The sequence below is a fragment of the Coregonus lavaretus genome (assembly GCF_964263955.1).
Source record: "Coregonus lavaretus genome assembly, chromosome: 23".
Lineage (NCBI taxonomy): Eukaryota > Metazoa > Chordata > Actinopteri > Salmoniformes > Salmonidae > Coregonus > Coregonus lavaretus.
Genome location: NC_140010.1, coordinates 34,722,570 through 34,746,304, shown reverse-complemented (window position 1 = coordinate 34,746,304; position 23,735 = coordinate 34,722,570). Strand labels below are relative to the sequence as shown.

The 23,735-nt window shown below is 43.8% G+C and overlaps 1 protein-coding gene across 2 annotated transcripts in view; it reads right to left on the bottom strand.

The window, feature by feature from the left end:
- LOC311098649 (CMP-N-acetylneuraminate-beta-1,4-galactoside alpha-2,3-sialyltransferase-like) overlaps nt 1–23,735 on the bottom strand; it is a 77,571-nt gene that overhangs the window by 11,054 nt on the left and 42,782 nt on the right. For both annotated transcript variants that reach the window (XM_084139183.1, XM_084139184.1), the window contains one exon: nt 992–1,138. In XM_084139183.1, coding sequence (XP_083995309.1) covers nt 992–1,138 — 147 coding nt within the window. The remainder of the gene's footprint in view (nt 1–991; nt 1,139–23,735) is intronic.

The window sequence follows — 23,735 nt, the reverse complement described above, 5'->3', positions numbered from 1 at the left end:
TGGTCCCAGCTCTCTTCAGGTCATTGACCAGGTCCTGCCGTGTAGTTCTGGGCTGATCCATCACCTTCCTCATGATCATTGATGCCCCACGAGGTGAGATCTTGCATGGAGCCCCAGACCGAGGGTGATTGACCGTCATCTTGAACTTCTTCCATTTTCTAATAATTGCGCCAACAGTTGTTGCCTTCTCACCAAGTTGCTTGCCTATTATCCTGTAGCCCATCCCAGCCTTGTGCAGGTCTACACTTTTATCCCTGATGTCCTTACACAGCTCTCTGGTCTTGGCCATTGTGGAGAGGTTGGAGTCTGTTTGACTGAGTGTGTGGACAGGTGTCTTTTATACAGGTAACGAGTTCAAACAGGTGCAGTTAATACAGGTAATGAGTGGAGAACAGGAGGTCTTCTTAAAGAAAAACTAACAGGTCTGTGAGAGCCGGAATTCTTACTGGTTGGTAGGTGATCAAATACTTATGTCATGCAATAAAATGCAAATTAATTACTTAAAAATCATACAATGTGATTTTCTGGATTTTTGTTTTAGATTCCGTCTCTCACAGTTAAAGTGTACCTGTGATAAAAATTACAGATCTCTACATGCTTTGTAAGTAGGAAAACCTGCAAAATCGGTAGTGTATCAAATACTTGTTCTCCCCACTGTATATGTGTGAAAGAGGGAATGCGCCTCTGTCGGGGTGTGCATATTATTCTTGAACTTTAAAAAAAAGTGAGTAAGAGTCTATACACTTTGTACTGCATGTGTGAATGCATGTCTGCATGTGTTTGCGTGCAGACTGCAAACTGAGCTGAATCTTATCCACCTGAATCAGGTGATTGAAGACATGGCATTTTCTGCAAACGTCTACTAGCACCATACATGTTTTTTCAGAACATTCTGATGGTTCTTCTCAGGACATTCCAATGCAATGCAATTTTTTGATAACATTTATATTTTTATTCAACTGGAGCGGGTTTCTGTTTGAGTGTCACTCACCCCTTTGCCCATGAGTCCATTATTGAGCGGCAGGCCGATGAACTGGAAGGCAGCCTCCTGGATGAAGTAGGGGTTAAGGATGCGCATCTCTGTGGGCTCCCTGGGGACGTAGTGTGCAACAGACTTCCAGAAGCCCTCTGTACCCCGCTGAGAGAGAAAGAGAGGAGATGTTGAGTTTCAGGAAAGGCATTGAAAGTAAAAATGTTCATACAATTTGTAATTTTGGGGGTCAAAGGAGTACTACTTAGTATGAGGTAGCCGGAGGTTCAAACACAAAGAGATTATCTTTTATAACATTGACATAGAACACAAAGGTCACATAACCCAGAGAGGCCCACCTACAGACTCGCTACCTACATTGATTGGGAAAATGGCGCTGTGCCTCGGGGGTAACATGGAGGATGGCCAATCGACCATAATTACGACCACGGTAGCGCCCCCTCATCAGCTAGGAAGTGTTACAGGAAGTAAGCCAAATCACACCCTGACCTCAGAAGGGGTTCCGGGAGCACTCACACCCCTCTGGTACCTCCTACTCCAATCACCACAGAGACCAGACCCGACTAGCTACACCACACCAGAGGTAAATTATTCCCAAATCTAAGGGCACGTATTTACCTGTTGTCTGACTTCATATACTCCGGAATGCCAAAAACAGATTTCCGCGCATACTTTACTCAAGACAATGAAAGTTGGAGTTACATGTGAATCTAAAGCCAGAATATTAAGATAAAAATCTGATGCAGTTTTTCGCAAAGTCGGAAGTTTACATACACTTAGGTTGGAATCATTAAAACTTGTTTTTCAACCACTCCACAAATGTCTTGTTAACAACCTATAGTTTTGGCAAGTCGGTTAGGACATCTACTTTGTGCATGACACAAGTAATTTTTCCAACAATTGTTTACAGACAGATTATTTCACTTATAATTCACTGTATCACAATTCCAGTGGGTCAGAAGGTTACATACACTAAGTTGACAGTGCCTTTAAACAGCTTGAGTCAATTGGAGGTGTACCTGTGGATGTATTTCAAGGCCTACCTTCAAACTCAGTGCCTCTTTGCTTGACATCATGGGAAAATCAAAATAAATCAGCCAAGACCTCAGAAAGAAAATTGTAGACCTCCACAAGTCTGGTTCATCATTGGGAGCAATTTCCAAATGCCTGAAGGTACCACGTTCATCTGTACAAACAATAGTACGCAAGTACAACCACCATGGGACCACGCAGCCGTCATACCGCTCAGGAAGGAGACGCGTTTTGTCTCCTAGAGATGAACGTACTTTGGTGCGAAAAGTGCAAATCAATCCCAGAACAGCAGCAAAGGACCTTGTGAAGATGCTGGAGAAAACAGGTACAAAAGTATCTATAACCACAGTAAAACGAGTCCTATATCAACACAACCTAAAAGGCCGCTCAGCAAGGAAGAAGTCACTGCTCAAAAACCGCCATAAAAAAGCCAGACTACGGTTTGCAACTGCACATGGGGACAAAGATCGTACTTTTTGGAGAAATGTCCTTTGGTCTGATTAAACAAAAATGGAACTGTTTGGGCATAATGACCATCGTTATGTTTGGAGGAAAAAGGGGGTCGCTTGCAAGCTGCAGAACACCATCCCAACCGTGAAGCACGGGGGTGGCAGTATCATTCTGTGGGGGTGCTTTACTGCAGGAGAGACTGGTGCACTTCACAAAACAGATGGTATCATGAGGAAGGAAAATTAAGTGGATATTTTGAAACAACACTTCAAGACATCAGTCAGGAAGTTAAAGCTTGGTCGCAGAAGGGTCTTCCAAATGGACAATGACCCCAACCATACTTCCAAAGTTGTGGCAAAATGGCTTAAGGACAATAAAGTCAAGGTATTGGAGTGGCCATCACAAAGCCCTGACCTCAATCCTATAGAAAATGTGTGGGCAGAACTGAAAAAGCGTGTGCAAGCAAGGAGGCCTTCAAACCTGACTCAGTTACACCAGCTCTGTCAGGAGGAATGGGCCAAAATTCACCCAACTTATTGTGGGAAGCTTGTGGAAGGCTACCCGAAACGTTTGACCCAAGTTAAACAATTTAAAGGCAATGCTACCAAATACTAATTGAGTGTATGTAAACGTCTGACCCACTGGGAATGTGATGAAAAAAATAAAAGCTGAAATAAATCATTCTCTCTGCTATTATTCTGACATTTCACATTCTTAAAATAAATTGGTGATCCTAACTGACCTAAGACAGGGAATTATTACTAGGATTAAATGTCAAGAATTGTGAAAAACTGAGTTTAAATGTATTTGGTTAAGGTGTATGTAAACTTCCGACTTCAACTGTATCTGCCAAATCCACAATAATATTTTATAACGTTAGCTAGGTAGCTACGGCTAGCTCTTGTCCTCTGACAACATCCCTCAGGCATCATGCCTGTACTGTGATGTTCCACACACACACACAAACAGTAGCATTCTGCCACAAACAGCACTGGTCGACTGACTAGCCTGCCTGCTTGCCTGACTGACTACCTTGCACACAATCAAAGGGGTCAGCAGATGTAAATGGGAAACCTGTTCAAATAGTCAGACGCCCGCCCTGCCGCCTTGATATTAGGGGGGAATAATGGAAGAGGCGGTTAGATAGCGTGTTTTCAACCAGGGGCCTCCGAGCCCTCCGCAAGCCGTGGCAGGAAAACCTCATCTCTACTGTCAACACGCTGCTTGTGTTATGGGATCTGTTTGGCAGCGCTGTCGTAGCAGTAAGTAATGCATTTTACTGTGGAAAGCAGAGATGGTGCCGACTCAAAGAGACGGTACACATACACACAGAGACAAGAATGTCATGTCTGAGGAGTCAGACAAACAAGTATTAAGAGAAAGGTACATCCAAGAGGAAAGCTAATTAGCGGGTAACAGCAGTGCTTTTCAATAAACACTGATCATTTCCAATGAAGCTACCTATAACATGAAATGAGAGATATAGCCTATTTCTACAGGTTTCTGAATGTAATGAAGTTCTCTCACTCAGAACTCAAAGAACGGTCTCTGAATGGGCCCCTGGGGGACAGGAAGTGATTTCCCCTCCGCTGTGACATGGGTCGGTGAGTCAGGAGAAACTTAACTGATGAGCCGTTTGAACAGATAAAACAGGAAGCTGCAGAATGATCCTGTCCTACTCGCTCTCATGCCACACTAAACCTGAGTCAACCATACACACGCACAGATGGATGTGCGAACACGCACACACTGGGGTGAACAGACGTGTATGGCTTGTAGGGCGGTGGCTGTATTGGGTTGTGGTATAGCCTAGAGGAAATGGCTATTTCCCTTCTCTCGTGACAGGTTTATGGTGAAATTGGTCTGGATTATTAGATTTTGTCAAGTGAAAATCTCACTTTTAAAAGTTAATATTCTGCTAACTCATACCCAAATAATGTTGTTGACTCATCCTATACTCATATTTGCAACCAAAGCATAAACATGTATCTCAAACAGGCCGTTTCAAAAATTATTTCTATTTCCTCAGAGTATGATGTCATACTCCTGAGAAGGATGAACTGGCAAATCCACGGTCTAGAGGAGGATGAGCTGGCCAATCAGCAGTCACACCCCTAGACTTTTTCCACATGTTGTTGTGTTACAGACTTAATTTTAAATTGAATAAATCAAGATTTTGTGTCACTGACCTACACACAATACCCCATAATCTCAAAGTGGAAGTATGTTTTTTACAAATTACTTAAAAAAGAAAAGCTGAAATGTCTTGGAGTCAATAAGTATTCAACCCCTTTGTGATGGCAAGCATAAATAAGTTCAGGAGTAAAAATGTGCTTAACAAGTCACAATAAATTGCATGGACTCACTCTGCGTGCAATAGTATTTAACATGATTTTTGAATGACTACCTCATCTCTGTACCCCACACATACAATTATCTGTAAGGTTGTCGAACACTGAATTTCAAACACAGATTCAACCACAAAGACCAGGGAGGTTTTCCAATGCCTTACAAAGAAGGGCGGCTATTGGTAAAACAAATAGAAAAAGAAAAAAAAAAGAAAAAGAAAAAGCAGACATTGAATATCCCTTTGAGCATGGAGAGGTTATTAATTACACTTTGGATGGTGTATCAGCTCACCCGGTCACTCCAAAGATACAGGCGTCCTTCCTAACTCAGTTGCCGGAGAGGAAGGAAAACGCTCAGGGATTTCATCATGAGGCCAATGGTGACTTAAAAACAAGTAGAACGTTTAATGGCTGATAGGAGAAAACTGAGGATAGGTCAACAACATTGTAGTTACTCCACAATACTAACCTAACTGACAGAGAGAAAAGGAAGCCTGTACATAATACAAATATTCCAAAACATGCATCTTGTTTGCAACAAGGCACTCAAATAATACTGACAAAAATGTGGCAAAGCAATTAACTTTTTGTCCTGAATACAAAATGTTATGTTTGGGGCAAACCCATTACAACACATTTACGGAGTACCACTCTCCATATTTTCAAGCATCGTGGTGGCTGCATCATGTTATGGGTATGCTTGTAAATTGGTAAGGACTTGGGAGTTTTTCAGGATAAAAAATAAAACAGAATGGAGCTAAGCACAGGCAAAATCCTAGAGGAAAACCTGGTTCAGTTTGCTTTTCAACAGACACTGGGAGATGAATTCACCTTTTAGCAGGACAATAACCTAATACACAAGGCCAAATCGACACTGGAGTTGCTTACCAAGAAAACAGTGAAGGTTCCGGAGTGGCCGAGTTACAGTTTTGATTTAAATCTGCTTGAAAATCTATGGCAAGACCTGAAAATGGTTGTCTAGCAATGATCAACCAATTTGACAGAGCTTGAATCATTTTTTCAAGAATAAAAAAAAAGCTCTTAGAGATTACCCAGAAAGACTCACAGCTGTAATCGCTGCCAAAGGTGATTCTAACATAAATTGACTCAAGTGTTTTTTTTTGTACGTGTTTATTTTTTTTATTTTTTTACACGTTAGAATGTCTTCCACTTTCACAGAGTATTTTGTGTGTTGACAGAAACATGACAAGTAAATCCATTTTAATCCCACTTTGTAACAACAAAATGTGGGAAAAGTAAAGGGGTGTGAATACTTTCTGAAGGCACTGTAGGTAATATTTCATAGAAATCTGGAAACACTGGATAGTTACTTTAAAATGTGTGCATGAGGTTGTGTGCCCGGATGCCAGCACCGGTTATAACAGGCTTTAATTGGAGAGGTAATAGTTTGAATAGCGGGGAGAGAGAATGGGAGTGTGGTTAAGATTTCTCATCCAGACAAGGGCTTCAGCTCTGGCCAAACTACCTCAGTTCCACCAGTGTTGACGTTGGCTTACCGGGTGACAATATTTCAACGCCTAACAGTGGCTCATCAATGAGACAAAACACAGATGTCGCCTCTTGGTCATATATTAGATGTCGAAAAGGGGGAATGACTCAATAACCAGACATGGGAGCTATGGGTGTGTCACCGGTCAACTCAATAACCAGACATGGGAGCTCTGGGTGGGCCTGCTAGCCGAATACCCAGTGTTTAATTTCATCATACCAGAAGACTAAAGCAAACATGTTGTCACCCAGGGACCGACCCACAAAACAGAAAGACATGAACATCATTGTATTACATGTCCATCTAAGTTGCTACACAGTGTTGAATGAGTCCATACTACATGTTACCATCTCAGTGAGATTAATGCTCACATTCCTCTTCTACAGCCCCAGCATCCACAAATGTTGTTTGTGCTCATTGTGGTGTTTGTGCCAGGGTCTGATTTTCCCATTCAAGCATCAAAGTTATTTCAAAATCTTCCACATTCTCCAGCTGTCTTCTCTGGTTGGCACGAGGCCAGAACTCCCACCAGCATTCCAGTTTGGGAATTTCCTCTTTGTGGAGAGAAAACGGAACCTGATGGATCGTACGCGATGCGAGAGAATCAGGCTAACAACCGCCACGCTCTCTTCCCTCGCAGTGGGATGTGTAACTGAGCCGACCCATAACCCAGTGGGTGAGTGAGGCTTCTTGGGCGAGTCGCCCTCCTCCTCCTCCTTCACCAGTAAATGGCTGTCAATCCTGCCTGCGACCCTCTAAACTAGCCCCACAGCATGCCAGCCCAGTGTTAAATCACTCCATAAACATCACACAGCAAGAGGGTAGTCATCCTCTCACCTCACTCTTTCCTTCACTAACTTTCCTGGCCTCTTCCCTCCGTCCAGCCTCTGACTCAATCTCTAAATCTTCTCTCTTCAATAGACTCTGCATAAAAAAACAAAGGCCGCTTGGTTTAACAAATCGGAGTTAGAAAACAAATAGATGGCATTTGGAAAGTCATTTCATATCATATACTCTAACTGCACAACAACAATCATAAAACAGGTGCAAGACTTGGTAAGGTAAACACTTTTTCCTATGATGAGAAACAGGTGTGTCTGTGGAAAACAGAATGTGTATGGATGGTAAACACCATGGACCCGGAGGAGATCATTTTCTAAAATGGGAGCACTTCTGGGAAAGTATGTTGAGGAGACCTAACAAATCATATCAAAATGTCAAGTGGGGTGTTTTTTTTCTGTTGATCACCATCAAAGGAATGGCTGGATACGGTTTGTGACTTTCCACGAATAGTCTGATACTTGAAAAACATTAAATGGCAGTCTCGCAAATCAACCTATCTGAGCGCACTAAAACAGAGGCTCCATCTAGTCGTTCCCAAGTCATAGGAAAATACAGATCAACCTACACAAGAGTCAAGGGCGGGATTAAAGCAAGACAATGCCAGGCCGGAGAAGAATAGAGATGTGTACCAAGAAGGGGGGGATCAATCTGAATGTGGAAAATTATGGCAACCAAGTCTGACGAAAGTGGTGTTTAAGGACAGTCGTATTGAAAAGGCTGAATGCCACCAACACGAAATCCAAAACCCCCAAGAAGATTTCCAAATCCCTCACTGGAAAAAGTAGTGGTGGAACATAAGTCTCTAAACACCTGAAGTATATGGAAGACTATCTCAAAGGTCTGTACATTCCTGACCTATGTGTATTCGCAGAGATAACACTTTCAACCTCTACGGCCCACACGTCCCTCCACAACATGGCCAAAAGTATGTGGACACCCCTTGAAATTAGTTGCTTAGGCTATTTCAGCAACACCCGTTGCCGACAGGTGTATAAAATCGAGCACACAGCTATGCAATCTCCACAGACAAACAATGGCAGTGAATGGCCCGTACTGAAGAGCTTAGTGACTTTCAATGTGCCGCCGTCATAGGATGCCACCTTTCCAACAAATCAGTTCATCAAATGTCTGCCCTGCTAGAGCTTTCCCGGTCAAGTGCTGTTATTGTAAAGTGGAAAAGTCTAGGAGCAACAACAGCTCAGCTGTGAAGTGGTAAGCCACACAAGCTTACAGAACGGGACCGCCGAGTGCTGAATCGCGTAAAAATAGTCTGCCCTCGGTTGCAACACTGTTACCTAGACAAGACACACACACACACACCATTAAGCTTCCTCCCTGTCACCTAGACAACACAGAGAGATACATACCTTTGGCCATGTAGTGTATATGATAACAAATAATCTCTAAAGCACATAGAAATACCATTAGACACCTAATAGTAGCCCCAGGCGCTTCGTAGGCAAGTACTTAATGTGGACGTACACATAAACACAATGATATAACATACTGTGCATTTCCAGTGGAGGCTGCTGAGGGGAGGACGGCTCATAATAATGGCTGGAACGGAGCAAATGGAATGGCATCAAACACCTGGAAACCATGTTTGATGTATTTGATACCATTCCACTAATTCCGCTCCAGTCATTACCATGAGCCCTTTCTCCCCAATTAAGGTGCCACCAACCTCCTGTGGTGCATTCACTCCATAGATGTGCAATTGAAGTGATGACGAGAAGCCACTCAAGTTATGCTCCTCAATGGGAAGGAGGCAGCCTCAGAATAGAACACCCTGGAGATGTCTAGCCTATATGGTTTCCTGTTCGCATTTCAGTTTATGTTTAGCCAAGGTAGATAAACCTTGGGAACACACACTTAAAAGTAAAATGAGCTATTTTTACACGGTGCATGTTCTAGTTAACTAGTCACAACCAGCTTGAGGGACAGAATGAGAAGGGGAGGGAATGGAGAAAAGGCAAAAGGGAGAGAGAGGGAAAGAAGGGTAAGCGAGTTGGACAGTTCACATGTGCAGGCCATACACAGATGGTCATAAGGCCCCTCTATGCAAATAAAAACAAACACAAGCCACAAGCAGCCAGGCGAGACATTGGACCAAGATGGAAAGGGTAAGAGCAAACCACAGAGAGGGACACTGACTCCCTGTCCAAAAACAACCCCATACCCCCTCCCAGTAGGCTACTCTTTGGGTGTTCTGACGGTCTGGAAGGACCCGATACACCTTAGGTGTACTGTAAGCAATAGGTGCTCGGGTTCCAATGGGATTAGGAGAGCTTCTGCCTTTTTGCTTACACCATTCAGGTTCCTTCCGATCCGCAATCACTGAAGGGGTAATCGTCAGGACTTGTTTATGGACCAGGCTAGAGCAGGTCACAGGGATGCACTACTAAGTGTAACTAAAAGTCTAAATGGCAGCACCAAGCTACAAACGAACCCAATTAAGGTTGTCTGGAGGTCATTAGCGCTGTGTACATGTTTAACTCAGAGTTTACGAGGTTCACAGTGTCTCAGCACAATGTCCCTCGGGGGAGGAACTTGAGAAAGCTGTATGAAAGGGGGGGGGAAGGAGGCTTTTGAGGGGCGCTCGCCCAGAGAAAACCAGGTTGGCCAGACAGACCAGGTTTCCAGTTACCAAAAATCCAAACAGCCCAAACTCTGTGACGCCCTACGACCTTCTCTGCCCTCTCTGGGGGTCACGTCGGTTTCTCTTCTCCCGGTCGTGCCGGGGTTATCCGGTGTGTGAAAACCGCGCCTTCGCACTCCCACGACGGCAAACAGGGAAAACAATGGGAACACTTGACAGCATTCCGACCCAAAGGAGGACTTGTGTGAACTATGTGGCCTCAGGGCGTTTAGAGGGTGTCTGAAACGACCCTTGTTCCACTGGCAGCCTGGAGCCATTTACTTACAGCAAACAGTCTACAGCAGCCCTATGGTCCTCAAAGCAGTTCAATGAGTACTGTAGCCAACCATCAAAATAATATTCAGAAGCCTCTCTATCAAGATACTCTCAATAACCCACAGTCTTCTGTCAATAACAGGGAATTAAGAGCTTGCCTACATCTGAAAGTGTATCAAAGTTGGCAGGCAAAATTATGGTTTTCACTTCTTGAATATCCACAGATACTGCTTGGCTAATGTTCTTACTCCTTGTTTACTGGTATGTAAAGGTTTCTGTATAGTGGGATTAAAATGGATTTGTCAAAATACTCTTAACGTGGAAGAAAAATGTAAACATTTGTAAAAACAAAAAAACACCAATATATCTTGATTAGATAAGATGAGTAAATACACGTTAGAATCACCATTGGCAGCGATTACAGATGTGAGATTTTCTGGGTAAATCAGAGCTTTGCACACCTGGATTGCACAATATTTGCACATTCCTTAAAAAATCTTCAAGCTCTGTCAAGTTGGTTATTGATCATTGCTAGACAGCCATAGATTTTCAAGCAGATTTAAGTCAAAACTGTAGCTAGGCCGCTCAGGAACATTCAATGTCATCTTGATAAGAAACTTCAGTGTATAGGTTATTGTCCTGCTGAAAGGTGCATTTGTCTCCCAGTGTCTATTGGAAAGCAGACAACCAGGTTTTCCTCTAAGAAAACATGATGCAGCCATCACTATGCTTAAAAATATGAAGAGTGGTACTCAGTAATGTTATGATCCATCCTCAGTTTTCTCCAATCACAGCCATTAAAACGAACTGTTCTAAAGTCACCATTGGCCTCGGTGAAATCCCTAAGCGGTTTCCTTCCTCTCTGGCAACAGTGAGGAAGGACGAAAAATACGAAAAACACGTTACAGACAAAAGACTTTACAATTTACATACACTACCGTTCAAAAGTTTTGGGTCACTTAGAAATGTCCTTGTTTTCGAAAGAAAAGCAATTTTTTTGTCCATTAAAATATCAAATTGATCAGAAATACAGTGTAGACATTGTTAATGTTGTAAATGGCTATTGTCGCTGGAAACGGCTGATTTTTTATGGAATATCTACATAGGCTTACAGAAGCCCATTATCAGCAACCATCAGTCCTGTGTTCCAATGGCACGTTGTGTTTGCTAATCCAAGTTTATCATTTTAAAAAGGCTAATTGATCATTAGAAAACCCTTTTGCAATTATGTTAGCACAGCTGAAAACTGTTGTGCTGATTAAAGAAGCAATAAAACTGGCCTTCTTGAGACTAGTTGAGTTTCTGGAGCATCAGCAATTGTGGGCTGAGTACAGGCTCAAAATGGCCAGAAACAAATAATTTTCTTCTGAAACTCGTCAGTCTATTCTTGTTCTGAGAATTGAATGCTATTCCATGCGAGAAATTGCCAAGAAACTGAAGATCTCGTACAACGCTGTGTACTACTCCCTTCACAGAACAGCGCAAACTGACTCTAACCAGAATAGAAAGAGGAGTGGGAGGCCCCGGTGCACAACTGAGCAAGAGTACATTAGTGTCTCTAGTTTGGGAAACAGACGCCTCACAGGTCCTCAACTGGCAGCTTCATTAAATAGTACCTGCAAAACACCAGTCTCAACGTCAACAGTGAAGAGGCGACTCCGGGATGCTGTCCTTCTAGGCAGAGTTGCAAAGAAAAAGCCATATCTCAGACTGGCCAATAAAAATAAAAGATTAAGATGGGCAAAACAACACAGACACTGAACAGAGGAAGATTGGAAAAAAGTGTTATGGACAGACGAATCGAAGTTTGAGGTCTTCGGATCACAAAGAAGAACATTTGTGAGACGCAGACCAAATGAAAAGATGCTGGTGGAGTGCCTGATGCCATCTGTCAGGTATGGTGGAAGCAATATGATGGTCTGGGGGTGATTTGGTGGTGGTAAAGTGGGAGATTTGTACAGGGTAAAAGGGATCTTGAAGAGGGAAGGCTATTACTCCATTTTGCAACGCCATGCCATACCCTGTGGACGGCGCTTGATTAGAACCAATTTCCTCCTACAACAGGACAATGACTCAAAGCACAGCTCCAAACTACGCAATAACTATTTAGGGAAGAAGCAGTCATCTGGTATTCTGTCTATAATGGAGTGGCCAGCACAGTCACCGGATCTCAACTCTATTGAGCTGTTGTGGGAGCAGCTTGACCGTATGGTACGTAAGAAGTGCCCATAAAGCCAATCCAACTTGTGGGAGGTGCTTCAGGAAGCATGGGGTGAAATCTTTTCAGATTACCTAAACAAGTTGACAACTAGAATGCCAAAAGGTCTGCAAGGCTGTAATTGCTGCAAATGGAGGATTCTTTGACGAAAGCAAAGTTTGAAGGACACAATTATTATTTCAATTAAAAATCATTATTTCTAACCTTGTCAATGACTACATTTCCTATTCATTTTGCTATATTTCCTATTCAAACTCATTTCATGTATGTTTTCATGGAAAACAAGGACATTTCTAAGTGACCCCAAACTTTTGAACGGTAGTGTACATTTAAAAACATGAATATGCAATGTGCGTGCATCTATCAGTTACACATACATGTCGGTACATACACAAAACAGCCGTGAAGTGGTAGGCCACACAAGCTCACAGAACGGGACAGCGAGTGCTGAAGCGCGTAGCGTGTAAAAATAGTCTGTCCTCGGTTGCAACACTCACTACAGAGTTCCAAACTGCCTCTGGAAGCAATATCAGCACAAGAACTGTTCGTCGGGAGCTTCATGAAATGGGTTTCCATGGCCAAGCAGCCGCGTACAAGTCTAAGATCACCATGCACAATGCCAAGTGTCGGCTGGAGTGGTGTGAAGCTCGCCGCCATTGGACTCTGGAGCAGCGGAAACGCGTTCTCTGGAGTGATGAATCACACTTCAGAGTCTGGCAGCCAGACGGACAAATCTGGGTTTGGCGGATGCCAGGAGAACGCTACCTGCCCAAATGCATAGTGCCAACTGTAAAGATTGGTGGAGGAGGAATAATGGTCTGGGGCTGTTTTTCATGGTTCGGGCTAGGCCCCTTAGTTCCAGTGAAGAGAAATCGTAACGCTACAACATACAATGACATTCGACGATTCTGTGCTTCCAACTTTGTGGCAAGAGTTTGTGGAAGGTAATTTCCTGTTTCAGCATGACAATGTCCCCATGCAGAAAGCGAGGTCCATACAGAAATGGCTTGGTCGAGATCGGAGTGGAAGAACTTGACTGGCCTGCACAGAGCCCTAATCTCAACCCCATCTAACACCTTTGGGATGATTTAGAACGCCGACTGCGAGCCAGGACTAATCGCCCAACATCAGTGCACGACCTCACAGTGCATGACCTTCGTGGCTGAATAGAAGCAAGTCCGCGCAGCAATTTTCCAACATCTAGTGGAAAGCCTTCCCAGAAGAGTGGAAGCAAAGGGGGGACCAACTCCATATTAACGCCCATGATTTTGGAATGAGATGTTCGATGAGCAGGTGTTCACATACCTTTAGCCATGTAGCGTATTGGAATAGTTAAATAGGATAGGCCTTTACTAGAATACAGTATATACAGTGCATTCGGAAAATATTCAGACACCTTTCCCTTTTCCACATTTTGTTACGTTACAGCCTTATTCTAAAATGAATTAAATAAACAAAATCCTCATCAATCTACACACAATACCCAATAATGACAAAGCGAAAACAGGTTTTTAGAATTTTTTGCAAATAAAAAAACCCAGAAATACCGTATTTACATAATAATTCTAATGAAGTGAAGGATAAAGCTGATATTGTAGGAGGTTTTAACAAGCACTGCATATCTGCTGGTTCAGTTTTTGATAATTTACATTTTACATTTACATTTTAGTCATTTAGCAGACGCTCTTATCCAGAGCGACTTTACAGATAGTGAGTGAATACATTATTTTATTTTTTTTCATACTGGCCCCCCATAATGGTGATAATGGTGGGGCCCAGGCCTCTAATGTAAGCTAGGGAACTCACAGTTAAAACATGTCTTAATTGAAAAGAACACACTAAGCGGGGTTCAGTCTGGCTTTAGATCAGGCCACAGCACCACAACAGCAGCTATGGCAGTGGCAAATTAGATCATAAATGCACTTGATAAAATGCAACATTGTGCTGCTCTGTTTGTTGATTAATCAAAGGCATTTGATTCAGTTGACCATTAATAGTTGCTAGCTAGACTCAGTAACACTGGTCTCAGTGAAGAGGCAGTAAATTGGTTTAGGAACTATCTTTCTGACAGAACACAACGTGTATATGCTGACAATCACAAGTCTAGCTTTCTTGAGATTAATAGAGGTGTGCCCAAGGGTTTCATTTTTGCTCCTGTGTTGCTCTCAATTTTCATTAATGATTTGGGAAATGGGATGCAACCAGCAAAGTTGCATCTATATGCAGATACCGTCATATATTAATGTGCTCCTTCTCTGGTTCAGGCTGTTGAAGAACTCCAGACTGCTTTTCAGTCACTGCAGGCCTCCCTTTATGAACTAAAACTGGTCTTGACTAGAGCTCGCACTCAGCCAGAGAAGGTTAGCATTGTCAAATCTAGTGGCTTATCCATTGAAAAAGTGTCATCCTACAAATACCTAGGTATATGGTTGGATGACAAGTTGTCCTTTAAAGTTCATGTGGATAATATTGTGACGAAGCTTAAATTGAAATTGGGTTTTAATTTTTGTAATAAGGCTTGCTTCCCACTTATGACTAGAAAGAAACTTGTTCAGGCCACTTTTCTCTCTGTAATTGATTATGGTGTGTTGTTGTATATGCATGCAGCCTCCTCTGTTAATCATGCATCCTTGCGCTTTATTACAAATGCCAAGTCACTCACCCACCATTGCACCTTGTACCAAATGGTGGGTTGGACCTCACTTTGTTTGCGCAGAAAGCTACATTTGTACGTGTTAATCTACAAAGCCCTTTTGGGTAAACTCCCTCTTTATCTTTGGATGTAGTCTATCACAGTGCCATCCGTTTTGTCACCAAAGCCCCATATACTACCCACCACTGTGACCTGTACGCTCTTGTTGGCTGGTCCTCACTACCTATTCGTTGCCAAACCCACTGGCTCCAGGTCATCTATAAATCACTGCTAGGCAAATCCCTGTCTTATCTTAGCTCATTGGTCACCATAGCAACACCCACCCGTAGTATGCACTCCAGCAGGAATATCTCACTGGTCATCCCCAAAGCCAACACCTCCTTTGGCCGCCATTCCTTCCAGTTCTCTGCTGCCAATCTCTGAAAAAATGCAAAAATCTCTGAAGCTGGAGACTCTTATCTCCCTCACTAACTTTAAGCATCTGTTGTCAGAGCACCTTACCGATCACTGCACCTGTACACAGCCCATCTGAAATTAGCCCACCCAACTACCTAATCCCCATATTGTTATTTATTTTGCTCATTTGCACCCCAGTATCTCTATTTGCACATCATCTCTTGCACATCTATCATTCCAGTGTTAATACTAATTGTAATCATTTTGCACTATAGCCTATTTATTGCCTTACCTCCATAACTTGCTACATTTGCACACACTGTATAAATATATTTTCTGTTGTATTTTTGACTTTGTTTTGTTTTACCCCATATGTAACTCTGTTGTTGTTTTTAAATCGCATTGCTTTGCTCTTTCTTGGCTAGGTCGCAGTTGTAAATGAGAACTTGTTCTCAACTGGCTTACCTGGTTAAATAAAGGTGAAATACATTTTTAAAAATTCAAAATCTCTGTAGTCTGGTCTCCTTCACCACTAGCAGTCACCATACCCGGTCTGCTAGGTGGTTGCTACTTAAAGTCCCCAGGACATCTACAGTATTAGGCAAGACTGCCTTCTCGTCTTGTGCACCAGAGGCATGGAATAGTCCACAATCCATGCTTCATCTAGATATGTTAGTGCCCCTGAATGAATTAAACATTTTGATGGGAGACTATGTTACAGAGGAGTGGAAATGCTTTTGTTTTAGGCTGAATTATGTTGTTGAATTGTATTGTATTGTTGTATGTTTTCATTCTGTAATGTATTGATTGTTGCTGCCTTCTTCGCCAGGTCTCCTTGAAAAAGAGACTCAAATGTGATTTTCCAGGTTAAATAAAGGTTCTAAAAAATTATAACATTCTGACCCTATGCTATGAGACTCGAAATTGAGCTCAGGTGCATCCTGTTTCCATTGATCATCCTTGAGATGTTTCTACAACTTGACTGGGGTAAATTCAATTGATTGGACATTATTTTGAAAGGCACACACCTGTCTATATAAGGTCCCACAGTTGACAGTAATGTCAGAGCAAAAACCAAGCCATGAGGTCGAAGGAATTGTCCGCAGAGCTCAGAGACAAGACTGTCTCGACGCACAGATATGGGGAAGGGTACCAAAAAATGTCTGCAGAATTGAAGGTCCCCAACAACACAGCGGCCTCCATCATTCTTAAATGGAAGAAGTTTGGAACCACCAAGACACTTCCAAGAGCTGGCCTCCCGGCCAAACTGAGCAATCGGGGGAGAAGGTCCTTGGTCAGGGAGGTGACCAAGAACCCGATGGTCACTCTGACAGAGCTCCAGAGTTCCTATGTGGAGATGGGAGAACCTTCCAGAAGGACAACCATCTCTGTAGCACTCCACCAATCAGGCCTTTACGGAAGCCAATCCTCAGTAAAAGGCACATGACAGCCCCCGCTAGGAGTTTGCCAAAAGGAAACAAGATTCTCTGGTCTGATGAAACATTTACATTACATTTACGTCATTTAGCAGACGCTCTTATCCAGAGCGACTTACAGGAGCAATTAGGGTTAAGTGCCTTGCTTAAGGGCACATCGACAGATTTTTCACCTAGTCGGCTCGGGGATTAGAACCAGCGACCTTCCGGTTACTGGCACAACGCTCTTACCCACTAAGCTACCTGCCGCCCCGCAACAGCCTATAGGGAGGGGGTCCAGGGAAACCAAGATTGAACTCTCTGGCCTGAATGCCAAGCGTCACGTCTGGAGGAAACCTGGCACCATCCCCATTGTGAAACATGGTGGTGGCAGCGTCAATCTGTGGGGATGTTTTACAGCGGCAGGGACTGGGAGACTAGTTTGGTTTGAGGGAAAGATGAACGGAGCAAAGTACAGAGAAATCCTTGATGAAAACCTGCTCCAGAGCGCTCAGGATCTCAGACTGGGGCAAAGTTTCACCTTCCAGCAGGACAATGACCCTAAGCACACAGCCAAGACAACGCAGGTGTGGCATCGGGACAAGTTTCTGAATGTCCTTGAGTGGCCCAGCCAGAGCCCGGACTTGAACCCGATCGAACATCTCTGGAAAGACCTGAAAATAGCTGTGCAGCAACATGCCCCATCCAACCTGACAGAGCTTGAGAGGATCTGCAGAGAAAAATGAGAGAAACTCCCCCAAATAGAGGTGTGCCAAGCTTGTAGCGTCATACCCAAGAAGACGAGACTGTAATCGCTGCCGAAGGTGCGTCAACAAAATACTGAGTAAAGGGTCTGAATACTTATGTAAATGTAACATTTCCGTGTTTAAAAAAAGAAATAAATTTGCAAAAATGTCTAAAAACCTATTTTTGAACCCTTGTGGGGCCCCTGTGTTGAGGATCAGCGTAGTGGAGATGTTGTTGCCTACCTTCACCACCTGGGGGCGGCCCGTCAGGAAGTCCAGGACCCAGTTCCACAGGGCGAGCTTAATGATGAGCTTGGAGGGTGCTATGATGTTGAAGGCTGAGCTGTAGGGGGGTTAATGTAAATAGTCCGGGTGGCCATTTGATTAGTTGTTCAGCAGTCATATGTCTTGGGGGTAGAAGCTGTTAAGGAGCCTTTTGGACCTAGACTTGGCACTCTGGTATCGCTTGCCGTGCGGTAGCAGAGAAAACAGTCTATGACTTGGGTGAAAGGAGTGTTTGACAATTCTTTGGGCCTTACTCTGACAGCGCCTAGTATATAGGTCCTGGATGGCAGGAAGCTTGGCCCCAGTGATGTACTGGGCTGTACGCACTACCCTCCGTAACGCCTTACGGTCGGTTGCTGAGCAGTTACCGTACCAGGCGGTGATGCAACCGGTCAGGATGCTCTCGTTGGTGCAGCTGTATAACTTATTGAGGATCTGGGGACCCATGCCAAATCTTTTCAGTCTCCTGAGGGGGAAAAGGTGTTGTCGTGCCCTCTTCACGACTGTATTAGTGTGTTTGGTGGTGATGTGGATACCAAGGAACTTGAAACTCTTGACCCACTCCACTACTGCCCGTCGATGTGAATGGGGGCGTGTTCGGCCATCCATTTCCTGTAGTCCACGATCAGCTACTTTGTCTTGCTCACGTTGAGGGAGAGGTTGTTGTCCTGGGACCACACTGCTAGGTCTCTGACCTCCTCCCTATAGGCTGTTGCATTGTTGTCGGTGATCAGGACTACCACCGTCATCGGCAAACTTGGTGTTGGTGTCGTGTGTGGCCACGCAGTCGTGGGTGAACAGGGAGTACAGAAGGGGGCTGAGAATGCACCCGAGGGGCCCCCGTGTCGAGGGTCAGTGTGGCGGATGTATTGTTGCCTACCCTCACCACCTGGGGGCGGCCCATCAGGAAGTCCAGGATCCAGTTGCAGAGGGAGGTGTTCCGTCCCAGGGTCTTTAGCTTAGTGATAAGCTTGGAGGGCACTATGGTGTTGCACAGTGAGCTGTAGTCAATGAATAGCATTCTCACGTAGGTGTTCCTTTTGGCCAGGTGGGAAATGGCAATGTGGAGTGCAATAGAGATTACGTCATCTGTGGATCTGTTGGAGCAGTATGCGAATTGGAGTGGGGCCAGGGTTTCTGGGATGATGGTGTTGATATGAGCCATGACCAGCCTTTCAAAGCATTTCATGGCTACAGATGTAGTCACGGGGGAGGTAGTCATTTAGAAAGGTTACCTTGGAGTTCTTAGGCACAGGGACAATGGTGGTTTGCTTGAAACATGAAGGTATTACAGACGGTCACAGAGAGATTGAAAATGTCAGTGAAGACACTTGCCAGCTGGTCAGCGCATGCTACAAGTACGCATCCTGGTAATCCGCCTGGCCCTGCGGCCTTGTGAATGTTAACCTATTTAAAGGTCTTACGGAGAGCGTGATTATACAGTCGTCCGGAACAGCTTGTGCTCTCACGCATGGTTCAGTGTTGCTTGCCTCGAAGCGAGCATAAAAAAGACATTTAGCTCATCTGGTAGGCTTGCGTCACTGGGCAGCTCTCAGCTGGGTTTCCCTTTGTAATTCATGATAGTATGTAGTAGGATTTGATCTTAGTCCTGTATTGACACTTTGCCTGTTTGATGGTTCGAAGGGCATAGCGGTACAGTGAGGGAAATAAGTATTTTACCCCTCTGCAAAACATGACTTAGTACTTGGTGGCAAAACCCTTGTTGGATATCACAGAGGTCAGACGTTTCTTGTAGTTGGCCACCAGGTTTGCACACATCTCAGGAGGGATTTTGTCCCACTCCTCTTTGCAGATCTTCTCCAAGTCATTAAGGTTTCGAGGCTGACGTTTGGCAACTCAAACCTTCAGCTCCCTCCACAGATTTTCTATGGGATTAAGGTCTGGAGACTGGCTAGGCCACTCCAGGACCTTAAATGTGTTTCTTCTTGAGCCACTCCTTTGTTGCCTTGGCCGTGTGTTTTGGGTCATTGTCATGCTGGAATACCCATCCACGACCCATTTTCAATGCCCTGGCTGAGGGAAGGAGGTTCTCACCCAAGATTTGATGGAACATGGCCCTGTCCAGCGTCCTTTTGATGCGGTGAAGTTGTCCTGTCCCCTTAGCAGAAAAACACCCCCAAAGCATAATGTTTCCACCTCCATGTTAGACGGTGGGGATGGTGTTCTTGGGGTCATAGGCAGCACTCCTCCTCCTTCAAACACGGCGAGTTGAGTTGATGCCAAAGAGCTCGAATTTGGTCTCATCTGACCACAACACTTTCACCCAGTTCTCCACTGAATCATTCAGATGTTCATTGGCAAACTTCAGACGGGCCTGTATATGTGCTTTCTTGAGCAGGGGGACCGTGCGGGCGCTGCAGGATTTCAGTCCTTCAAGTTAATTTCAGTTAACCAATTGTTTTCTTGGTGACTATGGTCCCAGCTGCCTTGAGATCATTGACAAGATCCTCCCGTGTAGTCCTGGGCTGATTCCTCACCGTTCTCATGATCATTGCAACTCCACAAGGTGAGAACTTGCATGGAGCCCCAGGCCGAGGGAGATTGACAGTTATTTTGTGTTCCTTCCATTTGCGAATAATCGCACCAACTGTTGTCACCTTCCCACCAAGCTGCTTGGCGATGTTCTTGTAGCCCATTCCAGCCTTGTGTAGGTCTACAATCTTGTCCCTGACATCCTTGGAGAGCTCTTTGGTCTTGGCCATGGTGGAGAGTTTGGAATCTGATTGATTGATAGCTTCTGTGGACAGGTGTCTTTTATACAGGTAACAAACTGAGATTAGGAGCACTCCCTTTAAGAGTGTGCTCCTAATCTCAGCTCGTTACCTGTATAAAAAAGACACCTGGGAGCCAGAAATCTTTCTGATTGAGAGGGGTCAAATACTTATTATAACATTTTTGACATGCGTTTTTCTGGATTTTTTTGTTGTTATTCTGTCTCTCACTGTTCAAATAAACCTACCATTAAAATTATAGACTGATCATTTCTTTGTCAGTGGGAAAACGTGCAAAATCAGCAGGGGATCAAATACTTTTTTCCCTCACTGTATATCTAATAAGCGTCCGGATTAGTGTCCTGCTCCTTAAAAGCAGCAGCTCTAGCCTTTAGCTCAGTGCGGATGTTGCCCGTAATCCATGGCTTCTGGTTGGAATATGTACGTATGGTCACTGTGGGGACAGCGTCATCGATGCACTTATTAATGAAGCCAGTGACTGATATGGTGTACTCCTCAATGCCATCAGAAGAATCCCGGAACATATTCCAGTCTGTGCTAGCGAAACAGTCCTGTAGCTTAGCATCCGCTTCATCGGACCACTTCCGTATTGAGCACGTCACTGGTACTTCCTGTTTGAGTTTTTGCTTGTCAACAGGAAGTAGGAGGATAGAATTATGGTCCGACTTGCCAAATGAGGGCGAGGGAGAGCATTTTATGGGTCTTTGTGTGTGGAGTAAATGAGATCTAAAGTTTTGATCCCTCTAGTTGCACAGGTGACATGCTGGTAGAAATTAGGTAAAAATCGATTTCTGTTTTCCTGCATTAAAATCACCGGCCACTAGGAACGCCGCCTCTGGATGATAATTTTCTTGTTTGCTTATGGCCCTATACAGCTTGTTGAATACGGTCTTAGTGCCAGTATCGGCTTGTGGTGGTAAATAGACAGCTACAAAAAAATACAGATGAAAACTCTCTTGGTAAATAGTATGGTCTACAGCTTATCATGAGGTACTCTAACTCAGCGAGGAAAACCTTGAGGCTTCCTAAATATCAGAGATTGCTGTTAATAAAGAGACACACCCCTGATCTTACTGGACTCTGCCATTCTGTCCTGCCGACGCATAGAAAAAGAAGATCGCTTTATATTATCCATGTCCTTGTTCAGCCGTGACTCCGAGAAGCATAGTCTATTACAGTTCTTAATGTCCCGTTGATAGGATAGTCTTGAACGGAGCTCGTCCAATTTATTCTCCAACGATTGCACATTCGCCAATAGAACAGAGGGTAGAGGCGATTTATTCATTCGCCGACGTAGTCTCACGCGCCGGCTTATATAGCGCAGTCTTCGCCTTCTACGAGCGTCGGGGACTAGGGCCAGGTCCGGGATAATCAATATGTCTTTCGCCTCCAACTCATTGAAGTAGAAGTCCTCGTCTAAATCGAGGTTAGTGATAGCTATTCTGATGATCCAGAAGCTCTTTTCTGTCATAGAATTGATGGCGGAAACATTATGTACAAAGGAAGTTAAGATCAGCTTAACAAAACACACAAAATAGCACAATTGGTCAGGAGCCCATAAAACGGCCGCCATTCCACCTTTATTATGACATTTCCAAATGTTAGTAAACTCTCCAACCTTCAAAAGACATTACAGTCAGAGGTGTCAGTCAGTCACTCATCAAAAAACATCTGCCAGGAGAGAGGGGGGGTGGAGGCATGACAGTACAGGTGAGTCACTTTCAGAAGCACTATTATGAAAGCGCACCTCCCACCCACCTAAAAGAAGCAGTGAGAAACCTTCCCTTTCAAACCGAGTGAGAGAGAGGCATCCTGAAAGGGCCTTGCATTCCTTCCACCTGTGAGCGCCCATACCACACAAAGGAGCCCCCGCCAGACGAAAGACATCAAAGCTCCCACAGAGCAACTGTTCAAAGTTACATATAAGTCTCCCTGTGGGCCAGACTAAAAGGAGAGTGTGCAAGGGGGTTAGCTATGTACAGGGATTAGTGTGACGGGAGTCCAAAAACATGCGTTTTCTAAAGCTTGTTGTCTTTGTACAGTTACTCATGGCTTTACCGGTGTACAACCTGCCTACTGGTATTAACAAGGTGAAAACGTGAGGGGTTAAAAACCTGACAGCACAAAGGGGCTTGCTAGCCGCAGTTGCTAAAGACATACAAAGTGTATGTTATGTTTCCATTGCAATAGTTTAGGTCACTTATGATGCAGTTACTCCGGTAGCAATGAAGTGACGATAAAATTCAATCAACAGGATTACTTGTCTTTTAATGAGGGTTTCCAAATTGACTAAACAGCAGATTACAGTTTCCAGTCAACAGTTATCTGACTGACTACATTGTTACCAGGGTTACTGGTTGTTTACTGAGAGAATGAATCATGTTTGGAGACAGGTACGCATCTCATCACTCATTTTCCCCATATCATGCATAAAGAAAAATCTACTCAGGGTCATTGAATTTGAATACCTGATATTAGTTGAATGTCTGGTTGAACATCTACAGTTGAAGTCGAAAGTTTACATAGACTTAGGTTGGAGTCATTAAAACTCGTTTTTCAACAACTCCACACATTTCTTGTTAACAATCTATAGTTTTGGCAAGTTGGTTAGGACATCTACTTTGTGCATGACACAAGTCATTTTTCCAACAATTGTTTACAGACAGATTATTTCACGTATAATTCACTGTATCACAATTCCAGTGGGTCAGAAGTTTACATACACTAAGTTGACTGTGCCTTTAAACAGCTTGGAAAATTCTAGAAAATGATGTCATGGCTTTAGAAGCTTCTGATAGGCTAAATGACGTAATTTGAGTCAATTGGAGGTGTACCTGTGGATGTTTTTCAAGGCCTACGTTCAAACTCAGTGACTCTTTGCTTGACATCATGGGAAAATCAAAATAAATCAGCCAAGACCTCAGAAAAAAATTTGTAGATCCCCACAAGTCTGGCTCATCCTTGGGAGCAAATCCATTACATTACTGAGTACCACTCTCCATATTTTCAAGCATAGTGGGGAGTTTTTCAGGATAAAAAAAGAAACTGAATGGAGCTTAGCACAGGCAAAATCCTAGAGGAAAGCCTGGTTCCGTCTGCTTTCCACTAGACACTGGGAGATTAATTCACCTTTCAGCAGGACAATAACCTAAAACAAGGCCAAATCTACATTGGAGTTGCT